The sequence below is a fragment of the Malaya genurostris genome, chromosome 3 (assembly GCF_030247185.1).
Source record: "Malaya genurostris strain Urasoe2022 chromosome 3, Malgen_1.1, whole genome shotgun sequence".
Classification (NCBI taxonomy): Eukaryota; Metazoa; Arthropoda; class Insecta; order Diptera; family Culicidae; genus Malaya; species Malaya genurostris.
Window position 1 is genome coordinate 79,796,065 of NC_080572.1, and position 14,322 is coordinate 79,810,386.

General features: G+C 35.9%; 2 protein-coding genes across 4 annotated transcripts in view; one reads left to right on the plus strand and one right to left on the minus strand.

Annotated features, from left to right (window-relative positions):
• Positions 1–3,396: 3,396 nt before the first annotated feature.
• LOC131438333 (U4/U6 small nuclear ribonucleoprotein Prp31) lies at positions 3,397–5,337 on the plus strand. Its single transcript, XM_058608262.1, has 5 exons — positions 3,397–3,910; positions 3,966–4,170; positions 4,228–4,482; positions 4,550–4,913; positions 4,970–5,337. The coding sequence occupies exons 1-5, from the start codon at positions 3,538–3,540 to the stop codon at positions 5,306–5,308; spliced, it is 1,536 nt and encodes a 511-aa protein (XP_058464245.1). The 5' UTR covers positions 3,397–3,537; the 3' UTR covers positions 5,309–5,337.
• A 28-nt stretch (positions 5,338–5,365) lies between these two features.
• Positions 5,366–14,322, minus strand: part of LOC131438331 (kinase D-interacting substrate of 220 kDa) — a 105,306-nt gene continuing 96,349 nt past the window's right edge. For 2 of the 3 annotated variants that reach the window (XM_058608253.1, XM_058608255.1), the window contains 2 exons: positions 11,057–11,227; positions 5,366–5,548 (listed from right to left, as the gene is read on the minus strand). In XM_058608253.1, the coding sequence (XP_058464236.1) occupies positions 5,502–5,548; positions 11,057–11,227 (218 nt within the window). In that variant the 3' untranslated portion in view covers positions 5,366–5,501. Of the gene's footprint in view, positions 5,549–10,942; positions 10,985–11,056; positions 11,228–14,322 lie in introns of all 3 variants that reach the window. The other variant, XM_058608256.1, reaches the window with a different exon arrangement.

Below are 14,322 nucleotides of genomic sequence, written 5' to 3' on the forward strand. Positions count from 1 at the left end.
TGAGCCGTGTTACAGGAAAAATTCGAGAATTCCTTTGAAACCGTGACGAATAATTTAATCTGTATTTTTTCTGAAAAGTATGTAGAAAACGCTACATTTATATAAAAAGATCTAGAATTCAATAATAAATAACTGAAATACAGGCAATTGTCTTTGTTCCAATTCTATCTGAAGCCAGCTTTATTAGTAAATACAAATTATAATACGGAATGCTCTGATCAATGTTCGTGGACACATTTTATAATATGAGGTACACTGTCAAGCTACACTGTATAGATTCTGTTTATTATTTACAAACATGAGAAATTGCTAGAAACTATAATATCTACTCCAACTTTGTTACAAGGGATACATGAATTATATCGGATACGACAAATCACTCGTAAATAAAACATTGTGATATTATTTCTATTTTAATTTTCTAGATATGGCAAAATATTATTTAGATCGGAAGGTGAACCATTTCCAGCAAGAGACAATAAATTAGATATTTCAAAGGAAGCTCTTTGTTGTGAGCTTTAAAAACCGTTTCGAGGAACAAATCAGTTGATCATATACTGAATAAAATTAATAAAAACAAGTTGATTACATACAATTAATCTTCCCATGTAACCAACCGTCACACAGAAGGACCGAATTATTTTAAATTTTTGCACCTCTAGATAACCAAGAGCAAGGAAAATGAAAACCGTGGGTTCTATCTCAGCACTTTATACGAAGCGGACAAAGGGAACTTCGGGTACTTTCTTTTACTCCATCATCACAGAATATGTAGGAAGTTACATGATAGAATAAATCTTATAATTTTTATTAATATGTTCCAACTTGGTTCAATATATTGATCTCAAAGAGCCAGCGTAAATATATGAATGAATCTGGTGTCCATCCGATTGTGTACACACTATTCCAATCGTGGTCATCCAGCAGTTGACTACTACGAAAATCTCGTTATTTTGAAAACATTACTTATTTTCGACGAAAACATCTCCATTACCCCGATTCTGTATTTCGTTCGAATCGGATTTTTCGATCGAATACGAAATCGAGTTCGAGTTTTCCATACAAAAGCATCACTCGATCGAATTACAGAATGCAAATTTTTACATTCATTCGACAAAATCCGATTCGATCGAAATACAGAATAGGAGTGTATATTCCTGAATCACAAGTTTGGTTTCGAGTCTGGTGGTATAAAAGAATAATTTTGATTCAGGATCGTAATTCACCAAATTTCAGATTGTTCAGAACATGCAACTTTTTGTGAAGAACAATCAATCGGGTGGCGAAGCGACTGTTATCCATTGGGTCACAGTTTAGAAAATCTATGATGGACAACTTCTTGCGAGGGGAAGAAAGAAAGGAACCGTTTGCAAATGAATTTTTTGATACAAGTAGAAACAGTTGTTGCGATGTTGAATTTAATTATTTAAAATAGCTTGCACCAATTGCAAATATAGTTCTTCCACAATAAATATTTTGAAATACTTGGTGCTACATTGTCTAAAAATGCTTCACTGTGGAAATGTGCTAGGATAAAATTGCTTCAAGCGCATCGAATAAGACTGACAAACGATCGTTGGAGTTTTTCTTGTTTCTTTTTTCATAAATACGTTTATTTCATAGGCAATACACATAAGTTTTTCTTCGCCGTGGCATCCACAATACATAGTACTTTAAACCTAATACATTTCGAATATCATATTAGTATGTTGGTATTCATTAGTTAATCTAAACACTGTTTTTATCAAGCGAGTTGCTATTATAAATTACATCAAATGAAATACATTTATTTCGTACATGATCTTATAACTATTTCAGGTTTGTTTGTATCAGTTCATCACTTTTATTCAGAAAATAAGATAGCTGGCTATTGGTTGAACTCATGGAAGAGAAAACAGTCTAACATAAAATGAAATTTAAATTGGAACTCCAATGGACTTAATGAAATAATAAAAAGTTTCATGTAAGGAACGTCACGACAAACAAGAATGTCGCGAACTGGACAGTGGATAGTCTACCTTGGGTACGCAAGGAATTTATTAGTTGAGATCTAACAACACCATACTCCACGCATATCCAAACGACATGATCAATATCGCGATAACCTTCGCCACAAGCACAATTATTAGTCTCGGAAAGTCCTATTCGAAGGAGATGTGCATCTAACATGTAGTGATTGGGCATCACACGAATGAAATCTCTACTCACATCCAGATCCCTGAACCATGCATTTGTCGATATTTTAGGAATAATTGAGTGCATTCACCGACCCAGATCATCTTTATCCCAAGAAGCTGGCAAGTGTTTTTTGGCGAGACGCGCTATAGAATTTGTTGAAAGCATACGGTCTCTCAAAAAATTTCATCCTGAATAGCACCACGTTTGGCTAAAATATCGGCTCTTTCATTGCTTGGAATGGAGCAATGAGCCGGGACCCAAACTATTGTGATTTGATAATTATTATTCAATATGACGTTCAGGCACTGTTTTATTTTGCCCAAGACAAAAGGTTCATTTTTGCCAGCAGCGTTTGAGCGAATGGCTTCAATTGCACTCAGACTATCTGTGAAAAGAAAATAATGGTTTGGAGATAATGTGACGAGTATACTCAAACTATAATGAACTGCTGCTAACTCTGCTATATAAACAGATGCAGGTTCTTGAAGCCTATTGTTGAATATACCAAACCCAGTAGCCTCTTCAATTCGTGATCCGTCTGTGTAAAATATTTTCTCAGAGTCAATATGCTTGAACTTACTTGTAAATATTTTTGGGATTTCCAACGAGCGTAGGTGTTCCGGGGTTCCACGAACTTCGCGCTGCATGGATGTGTCGAAAAATAAAGTTGTGTCAGGGAAGAGTTTTTCTTGTAAACAAAACGAAAATAACAAGATAAATATAGCCCTAGCAACTTTACATGAAGTTGCCAGTTGGAAACATTTTCACTTAATTTTCGTTGTCAAAGCTTAATAGACCAAAATGCTAGGCTAAACTGATCTTTTAGTGAACCAAACATTAGCTATACGTTTGTATGGGACCTAGGCGTATTATTATTTGTATTAGTTCGACCGTCCCACGACAAAAGGGCCTAACTGCAAATGACAGTTTCTCTCTGTTTACTTTTTCTTTCACGATTTACCGAACTGATTTTATATTTGACGCTTTACTCTTCGCAAAACTTTCAAGGTAAAACTACAATCTTTCGATTCATATTGGAAACTTTAGAGAATTTGCAATAATGGCTCCGTAATAATCAAAAGAGAAAGTAAACAAAGAGAGGCTCTCATTTGCAGTTAGGCCCTTTTGTCGTGGGACTTTCGAGTTGTTAATATAGTGTCTGGTTATTCCTAATTTTTTTGCGCGTATTAGGGCTTGTTCTATTTGAGTAGAAATAAGTGAGCGTGTATGACGACGAAACGTCAAACGTTCGAAATCGTGTTTTACAATCGCGTTATTTATATTTTTTTATCGAATCGCTTCATTATTCGTGTTCAACCGGCCGTTGTAAATTAGTTTCACATTTGGTATTTGGAAAATATGTCGTTAGCTGATGAATTGTTAGCTGATCTAGAGGATGACGATGATGAAACAGTGGATCCCGATGGAACTGTTAAACAAGAGATTGACCTCGAGGCGCAAGAAGATTATCCACAATCTGATAGCGACGAGTCAGCCGTTATCAATGAACTAAAGGAGGAACCGATGGACGTGGATTTTAAAGTCACATCTATACGAGAAATCTGCCGACTTCGTGACTCAGAACGACTTTCAACGGTGTTATGCCAAATAGCAACGTTCGTAAAAAATCCCCGTAAGGCTTCCGAAATGATTGGAAATCTTGAATCTGATCCTGAATATCAACTGATTGTTGAAGCTAACAATATTGCCGTTGACATTGATAATGAAATATGTAAATATTTTATGATATGATTTCTGATTTGACAATAATTTCAATTTTTTTATAGCGACAATTCACAAATTTGTTAAGGATAAATACCAAAAACGATTTCCTGAGCTAGATTCATTGATTATGGTTGAAATGGACTATATTCGAAGTGTTAAGGAGCTTGGTAACGATTTGGATCAGGCCAAGAATAATGAAAGACTACAAGAAATTCTAACTCAAGCAACTATAATGATTGTCTCTGTTACCGCTTCTACAACTCAAGGGTGGGTAAATTTTCAATAATAATTGTCAACAATATCTTAATAACTATCGATTCACAGAACTCGTTTAGAATTGACTGAATTACAACAAATATACGAAGCATGTGACATGGCTATTGAATTGAGCGAATTCAAATGTCAAATCTATGAATATGTAGAAAGTAGAATGACATTCATTGCTCCCAACTTATCTATAATTGTGGGTGCTTCCACCGCTGCAAAGTTAGTTGGACTTGCCGGGGGTTTGACAAAACTCTCGAAAATGCCTGCATGTAACGTACTGGTACTAGGATCTCAGAAGAAAACATTATCTGGGTAAAAATGTCTTTCATACACAATTTTAACAATACTTGTCGATTTAAACATATTTGTCGATTTTTAGATTCTCAAAAGTGACTATGTTACCACATACCGGATATGTATTCTATTCTGACATTGTACAGGACACTCCACCAGACATGCGAAGGAAGGCAGCTCGTCTGGTTGCTTCTAAATGCACATTAGCTGCTCGGGTGGATGCCAGTCACGAAAGCCACATGGGACAAATTGGACAGCGTCTTCGTGAAGACATTGAGAAAAAATTAGATAAGCTGCAGGAACCACCACCTGTTAAATTTGTCAAACCATTGCCTAAACCAATAGAGGGTGGCAAGAAGAAACGAGGTGGCAAAAGAGTTCGAAAGATGAAGGAACGCTATGCCATTACTGAGTTCCGCAAGCAGGCGAATCGAATGAATTTTGGCGATGTAAGCCATGTGTGCATTGGATATACGTACTATACTAATTTTTTGTTTCCACTTAGATTGATGAGGATGCTTACCAGGACGATCTTGGCTACACACGCGGGACCATCGGTAAAACCGGAACAGGAAGAATCCGATTACCACAGATAGATGAAAAAACCAAAGTTCGCATTAGTAAAACCTTACAGAAAAACCTTCAGAAACAGCAGCAAGTATGGGGCGGTAGCACTACGGTCAAAAAGCAAATATCGGGAACAGCATCAAGTGTAGCATTCACTCCGTTACAAGGACTAGAAATTGTAAACCCACAGGCCGCAGAAAAATCCGTCAGTGAAAGTTCCGCAAAATATTTTTCAAATACTTCTGGGTTTCTCTCAGTTGGAAAGAAAACTACTTAGGTCAACTTTCGGATGTTTGATACAGAATGTCAAATGCGAATGTTAATGAAAACAATGTTTGAATGTGTAGAAATTTAAGGGACCTTTACTATGAATTAATAATAACGATAAAATTGGCTAAATCCTAACATTGATGCGTTCGTTCAATAAAGTTAACACGCAAGAGTAGTTGTTCTACACTATATCACTCGCGTCATTGAATTGATGTGTCCGTTTCACTGATGCTGAATTGCCTTTTGACTGCAAAGAACATAAAAAATATATTAAAACCATTTGGAAAATGAAGTTTAAGCAAAATTTGGGCGGACAATGACCAAAGGGCTTAACTTCAAATGAGAGACTATCAGGCCAGAATTTTTTCGTACAAATCCAAATCAACAAACAGTTGGCCGTTTCAACTGATCATATTAAAACAAGAAAGAACGATACTGCTTTTTGCATATATGTAAAACACATAACATTCATTGGACCAAATAAATGAACTTTATTCACATGTGATTGTATCCAAATGTATTTGTATAATAATGTTGACAAGTAAATATGATCGACGTGTTTTAATGAAAGTTAAGTGTTTTGCACTTCACTTTCAAAGGACAACTACAACTTGAATGAGTTGGTAATCATGCCCAACTAACCAAAAGTTCAGATAAAAAGGGACTGATTTGGCTTAAGCAGCTCTCAAAGTTAATTAATAGCATTCTAAGCAGCCCATCTTTTAAGTAATTATCCACACTTCAAAGTTCGGGCTATGCAACCGAACGAACTTCTAAGCTGCTTCTAGAATACAGTGTGAAGCTTGTATGAAGCGAAAAAGTTCACGCGGAACTTGTTCTGTACTTTCAAGTTGCCAAAAGTTCCGCGTGTACTTTTAAGCAGCAAGAAAGTGGATTTTTTTTAAGTAATTGTGGAACTTCTGGTTGCTTGAGTGGCCCTTATTACGGATATCACTACACGGTGAAAATCAAGTGAGGTGAAGGTAGGTCTTTATCACGAAAGTCGCTTCAGAGAAAAAAGTAATTACTTAGATGAGCTTGTTATAATGAATATCAAATCATCAAATTTTTTTTGGGAAAAAGATTTTTTTCACTACAGTGATTACTTCACTATGCGTGATACTGGTGATAGGTAAAATCAAGTGAAGTGACATGTAAGTGAAGTGAAAGTGAGAACGGTAATAAGTGCCTATAGCTTTTTATAATATTATATTAATTTTTCTCAGAGTAGAGCAAAATTTTTTAATATTCTTAGAAATAATCATCAGAACATAAGTTTGTTCGTTGATTAATTATAAATAACTAAATTAACTAGTTCATCCTTGTGATATATGCAATAATTTGAAACCGAAACTTGCATTACGTGGCATGATTTGCCATTCATTTCTTTAATCGTTTAAACCAATTTTTTTCCTTCCGCTGTAGAAATGATATAGAATTGCTAGAGATACCGACTTTTGACCAGAGCTCCGGAGACCCATAGTATTATACACCATTCGACCCAGCTCGACGAGATCGAAAAATATTTGGGTGTGTATGTATGTGTGCCTTTTCACGGTATGGATCGTTCGAAAGCTTCTATCGGATTGTGGATCAAGTTCGAAGATCAAAAGGCTGACACTTCCAGTTCCGAAGATATGATCGTAGAAGTGACGTAACCGACAAATCGTATTTGTTTCTATACGCTTCCTTTTCTCGAATGGTAATCCGATTTAAACAATCTTAGGCTGATTGGCAAGCTACTACCAGCAGTTGTAACAGTTCGGCTGAAAAGTTCGTATCGTTTAATAGAAACACACATTTCTTCTGCCAAAATTCGTTTTTATTATTCAACATAATTGCCATCAGAGGCGATACAGCGATTATAGCGATCTTCAAACTTTTCGATACCATTTTTGTAGTACGATTTGTCCTTTGCCTCAAAATAGGCCAAAATAGGCATGTAGTCCACTCAGCTGACTGTCGATTGGACTCCGGAGTAAAGTGATGGAGCCATGTTTCGTCCATTGTTATATATCGACGAAAAAAATCGGTTTTATTTCGATATAACAGCTCCAAACACTGCTCAGAATCATCAATTCGTTGTTGTTTTTGATCAATTGTGAGCTCACGCAGCACCCATTTTGCACAAAGCTTTCTCATATCCAAATATTCGTGAATAATATGTCCAAGACGTTCCTTTGATATCTTTAGGGTGTCAGCTGTCTCGATCAACTTCACTTTACGGTCATTGAAAATCATTTTATGGATTTTTTTTCACGTTTTCATCGGTAACAGCCTCTTTTGGACGTCCACTGCGTTCATCGTCTTCGGTGCTCATATGACCAGTACGAAATTTTGCAAACCACTTACGAATTGTTGCTTCGCCCGGTGCAGAGTCTGGATAACACTCATCAAGCCATTTTTTGGTATTGGCGGCATTTTTTTTCATCAAAAAGTAGTGTTTCATCAACACACGAAATTCCTTTTTTTTCCATTTTTTTCACAATGAAAAAAGTAGCTTCACTCAAAATGCAATATCTCACAAACTAATAATCAGAGAGCTGTCAAATTTATACACGTATCTTTTGAAGGTTGGTAGTAACTGAAAATGGTATGGATTTAATTCTAGTGGCTCCCTCTCATAGAAACGATACGAACTTTTCAGCCTATCTGTTACATTATTCCCCAGAAAACCATTTCCTAGAATTCATTTCCCAGATATAACATTCCCCAGAATGACGTTTATCGGTACAAATCTTTTACCAGAAAAGCGTCTACTAGAATGAACCAGTCGCACGAAAATAATTTTCCAGAACAAATTAACTTCCATGAAATTCCGAAATGCTCATTAACTGTAATTTTCAAGACAATTATGCTTATTTCAAGCTTTGTTAGTCTGAAAAAATGGAGTCTGGGTATGAAATCATTTAGCTACATTTATTTAAATTCAAATATAGCTTTCTTAAGTTGAGTATTAGTTTCCACATATAGTCTATAGAAACAAGCTAACTTTTCGTCGTTTCTTATCTTATCTATCTTATCTATAGTATCTTATCGATAATTCACTCGAACTCGAACAAAATGTGTGAATTTCATATTCGGTTTAAATACTTCGGTGATATTAGGTGAAATAGCATTATTTTTTTTTATTTTTAGAATTCTGTTGTAAATATCACACTATCATTTTACATAAGCATCTCATTTATTGCTAGCCCCCGTTTTGTTCGTCATAGATTATTTAGGTCGAGGCGGTCGAAGGCCGCGAGTGCGCCGACGGAAGCGCCCCCGCAGAAATCACCTCTGACTAGGTGCGGGCATTTGACCGGATTACCCACAGCTAGGGGGTATCCCTCAGTTAAGTCAGTCTGACAGCAGGTATTACGGTATTATGCCAAACGTGGACACCCCATTCCTGGGCAATGAATTTCTGGGGAAAAAGCTTTGACTTTTTATATTCTGGAGAATTCTTTCCTGGGAAACAGTATTCTGGAATGATGTACACTCTGGGAAGTGCTTTTCTGCAAGAAATTTTCCGACCTACCAGAATTAATTTGAATGAATTTGAGTCAAGCTTTAGTTACTTGGATAATTTTATCTTAATGAAAAAATATTTTTCAATGAGACTGTTTGAATGACAAGAGAGAGGCATTATCACACCACTGGAAGGATAAGGAAGAGATTTTTTTATATCGTTTACTCAAACCCGGATTTAACCGAAAAATGTTTCTTTCTATTCCTACTGTTCTCGACGTTAGTTACGTGTTAGTATAAACTGAAGTATAAACGTGTTAAAGTAAACTGAGATATCCATCTTAAAAAAAGTTCAACGGTGGTTCTTCGTTGGTCCAATACGTTGGATCATTGGTCCAATGAACGTCCAATCAATCGTTCAACGGGAGGCCAACACGGGACCTTCGTTTGAAACAGACCGTTGAACCGAATGCCATTTTTTTCGTTCAACAAACCTGGCAGATAGAGGTCCATTGTTGAGCCTTTTTAAATATGAGGAGTTGGAGCCCCGTTGGACTAGTTTTACTGGAGAATTTCCGTAGCTCTTACATTTACATTGGCAACATCCTTTTTTGCGAGCATGGCGCCCTCAGGCGAGTACGCATCGAATCTCGCACATAGAAGTATAGGGAAGAGAAATGTCAAATTCGTGCGCGCCAAAATAGCAGCACTGCGCACCCATACAATTTACATGATATGTTGAATGTGATGACGTGCGATGGCGTTGCTGAACTGAAGATTGACTTCGCTCTAAGCTGATAGCGTCTGCATTCTAAGTTGCCCGTTTTCGAGTAGTTCGATAGTCACACGACAAAAGGGCCCAACTGCAAATGACAGTTTCTCTTTGTTTACTTTTTCTTTCGTGATTTACCGGATTGTTTTATATTTGACATTTTTCGATTTATATTGAAAACTTTCAAGAAGTTGCAGTAATGGCTCCGTAATGATCAAAAGAGAAAGTAAACAAAGAGAGGCTCTCATTTTCAGTTAGGCCCTTTTGTAATGGGACTATCGAATTATTCACATTTGAAAGATTACGCGGCGCAGCTGAACGAACTGTTAAACAGCCCCTGGAACGCACTGCTTAACTTGAAAGCAGCGAGAAAGTTCTCTCGGAATGTTTGTCTATACCAGCGTTGCCAGGTCATTTTTCCAAAAATCTGTATTCGGCGCAAAAATCTATCTGTACCATATCGGTATCAGAATCTCGTCAACATAAGTACTAGGAAAACGGCAACCAAAGCTCATTTTGGCGAGCAAAAAAAAGGTCCCACACCAACCTTTTCTCATGTATATCTAAGCTAATATCGAAAATCAGTATTGATCTGTACGATCCTTGATTTATCGGTGTTTTGGGAGTACATATCTGTATTGCGGTATAGAGGTCAAATATCTGTATAAATACCGAGAAATCGGTATACCTGGCAACGTTGTACTTCAAAGTGGACAAAAATTTCATGCGTACTTCTAAGCATTATGCCCCGTTCACACTTCTGCTGGCTGCCAGCATGCTGGTGTCAGTGTACTGCCCTCTTAGGAAAAAACGTTCAACTGTGGTCCAATGATCCAAAGTATTAGACCAACGAAGGACCACCGTTGAACGTTTTTTTTTCCTAAGAGGGCAGTACACTGACAGAAGTGTAAACGGGGCATTAACAAAATTCACGCGGAACGTGTTCTGTACTCTCAAGTTTGTATATGTTCCACGTGTTTTTTATGCAGCGATAAAGTTTACGTGAAACTTGTTCATAGCTTTCTGGTTGTCAAAAGTTCCTCCTATACTTTTATCCGCGTTTTTTCCGATAATGTGTAACTGTTAATTGTTTGGATGTTGTTTGAAAACATTTATCCGGATGCCACGTGGTCTATCAGGTAAGAACACAGCTTCAAGAGCTACTCGAACACCTGTCATAATTGAGCAGCTTTCTTGAAAGACCGAGTAGCCAAAAAGCAAAGTATCATTGATTGATATATTATTCCTTTTGTCGAATTGCATGGCCGGTGCTACGATCCCTCTAACCGAGTTTCCGCCAATATCACTTCATTCAGATATCGGAAAAATTTCTAACCAATTCCGAATCAAATTGAGATATCTGGTTGTATTTGAGATGACTAAATGAAAAACACGCATTACTTAAACACTCTTTACCTATTTCCACATATTCAAACCAAATATATTATTTCAAGTTCGCTGCAATTTAAGAAAAAAAAAACACAAATGTGCCAATTAAATAAATGGGGATAAAAACGAGTTACAACTTACACTGCAATTTCCGGTTTAGATTTTCATTTAGAATTTCCATGTAACTTGGTGCCAGCGTTGTTTCTCTATCAAATACGGTTACTCTTTTGTCGCTCTTCCTAATGCTGCCCGTTGGTTTTAGAATGGATGTTGTTAGCTTCGGTGACGGAACTGGAGAACTTCTGACAGACACTGTAAAATTATTTATAAATACATGTTATAACCCCTAAGAGTCTCATAAATCGGACAATAGTAATGATTTTGCTTCAAATTGACCAGAAGGTGAAGGTGGTGGTTAGATTTGAGCATGGAATTACGTAGATTAAATTTTTTAGGATTGTTCACATGTATTAATTATTGTTGTTTTTGTGTTAAAATGATTGTGAATTCAATTCCATAAGACAAAGTTCTGTCCTCTCCTTTTATCTTAAGCACATCAGGAAGCAAATACAAATGAAATGAATTTTTCATTTGTAGTAAAACGTTAAACAGAACAATTATTCAATAACTCACAAAGCAGCATTAATCAAATCGAAAAACATTTTTATAAGGGTGGTTGAGTTTTTTCGAGATAAATACAGTTTCCCTACATTGGAGATCATTGGGGATGTATAACAAGCAAACAAAGATAAATGATGAAAAATAGTAAGAATTCGAGAATGAAATGAGAGTTTTTATATATACTAAACTTGAAAATACATGCAACATAAGATTAATGTAAGAAAATCAGAAAAAAATTATCAAGCTTAAAGTTTAGGTAGATTAACACACTATTACATTGTGACGATTTAAACAACAAATTATGATTTTTTACACTAATTTTTTAAAAATTTTTATTTTACCAATAAAAATATTATTTTAGGAATAAATGTTAGGTCTGCATGATCGTTTAAACTGTATTGCCTAAGTCATAAATAACCGAGAAAATTAGAAAAAAAACATTTAATACGTCGACCATTTGCTTCGAAGTGCTTTGTGCGCGAACAACTTTTGTTGGATTTGGCTCGTCTTGGAACACCCTCACAGTCGATTGTTGTTTTCCGGCTCATACGTATATATCCATGATTCGTCATCTGTTACGATCTTATATACGTCGAATGATGCACCGCGATTGTATTTTTTTAAACATTTCCTTGCACCAATCGACACGAGCCTCTTTTTGAACGATTGTCAATTTGTGCGGGATCCAATGAGAACAAACCTTTTTTACGGTCATGTGCTCATATAACATTCAATGCACGCGTGTGGAACTAATGCCCAAGGATGCCTCTATCTCACATGACGATCTTGCATTATCAGTTCAAGCACAGCATCGATGGTTTCTGGCAAAACAACTGATTTTGGATGACCTTCATCGCCATACAAAGAACTAAGTTCATCGACACACTCTTGTTGAGATAATCCACTGTGAAAGTTGTTAAAAAAATTCAACGAATTCCATCTCTTGAAATTTCCATTTTTTTTAGCCAAACTGATTTTTTTAACTCATTGTAAACAACACAAATAGCGCTTGTAAATCAAAACGTTCTGAGTTTATGTTAAAAAATATCAAACTTTATTTATGTGCTGCCAGATTTTAGCTATTGATATTAGGGTTACCAGTACCAGTAAGGTTAATGACCACTACGTTTCGAGAAGCCTACAACCGATTCAAGGAATTGATCATTGAAATACAAATTGGATTTTCATCCTTTGCTCAACTCCGTCTAAAATACCTACAGGCTCAGGAATTCACAACGTCTGTGTATGTACCATTCACGAAAATGTCGAAAATTGAAAGTGTATACAAATAGTTTTAAATGTGAAAAAGTATTAGTAGAATGATTTTTACGTCAATGCGAAAACTGCATAGATTCATAGAATGCGAAAACTGCACAGATTCATTGCATTCAACGCGAAAACTTCATAGATGATTTTGTTTCCTATTTTGTTCAATAGCTAGACAAATTAATACCGCATGATATTATTTGAAGACAGTTTTTTTAAAATACAAAAAATAACTTGCAGGAGAAGTTTATTAGAGATAAATTTTGTCTTTGGTATTGGTTAATACAATAATAGCAAATCCATTCATATTAAGCATGAATAATGACTTAAAACCTTCGAAAAATGTCTTTGTGCTATTTTTTTTGGAAATTTTGTGCGTATTTTTCAAAAATGTCTAAATTGACTCCAAATTTTGTGAAATATTTCAAATTTCAAGAGCTGTATTCGAGATGTATTTGTGCATATTTTTGTCTCAATGCTGTTTCGAAGTGCAAACTGTACATGGTAAGGGAGAGTGTTCGGTTACCGGCACCCTTTCCTTTTAAGCTTATAACCTCTGACTAAGTGCACATTATGCAGACATCTGCTAACAACTGAACAAGAAACTAAGTTGATTCAATCGATTGAAAAAACTTTATTTTAAATTTAGTAAAGTGATTGTTGTAAACTTTTCCGTAGTTCGGTTTTCCGCAACTCGACTGCAAATATACTTTTATTGTATCTAATTAATAATGAAATGAAATCAACTTACAAATTAGTTTCCTAACCATCAAATAAATCCAAAGAGAACCACGTGTTTATACAATGAATATCTATATACTGCTCATAGAATTATTCCGTTAGCAAACATCCTTTTCATTTAATAAACGTACTTACGTATCCGTACTATTTAGATTTAAGTATACATTTTCTTTAGGCTTTTCCAATTAGCTGTGATAACTGTCTGTGATTTTAGGTTATTTAATAGAAATACATAAATTCAGTTAGTATTATTAATCAATTCATCGAATAAAATAAACAACCTTGAACTGTAATCGTCTACAGTTAATTACGTAGAATAATCTTTAAATCAAAGAACTGCTTTGAATTGGAAATACAATTAACCTTTAGATTAAATCAGAACAGACGGCTTAACTAGTTTCTAACTTTCTTCTTCTTTATCTTATATGACCTGTCACCATAACTGGATATGACGCATTGCGTCGATATCTTTTCACGTCGATATAATTTGCTCGATCAAAAGGGCCTATCGCCTTTATTCCGCAACACCCCGACCCGTAATACCTTATTCTGTAATGGTCTTACTTCCTTCTATGATGTCAAGCAGGGCTACTTTGATCGCTGGTCGTTGATATACGCCTGAAGAAGTCTGGACGTCCACTTTTCTTACTTGTCCATCCTTTCCGGGATAAACCTTGACAACGCGACCTCGCAACCAACCATTACGTACTGCTTCGTCTACAATGACCACCGGATCCCCTTCCTGAAGCGGACGCACGTCATTGAACCACTTTGTTCTG

Bases quoted from the DNA above. Each gene is read 5' to 3' on its own strand.
- LOC131438333 (XM_058608262.1), top strand. From the start codon at position 3,538: ATGTCGTTAGCTGATGAATTGTTAGCTGATCTAGAGGATGACGATGAT. The intron at 4,483-4,549 runs GTAAAAATGTCT...GTCGATTTTTAG, and splicing joins CAGAAGAAAACATTATCTGG to ATTCTCAAAAGTGACTATGT. The intron at 4,914-4,969 runs GTAAGCCATGTG...GTTTCCACTTAG, and splicing joins ATCGAATGAATTTTGGCGAT to ATTGATGAGGATGCTTACCA.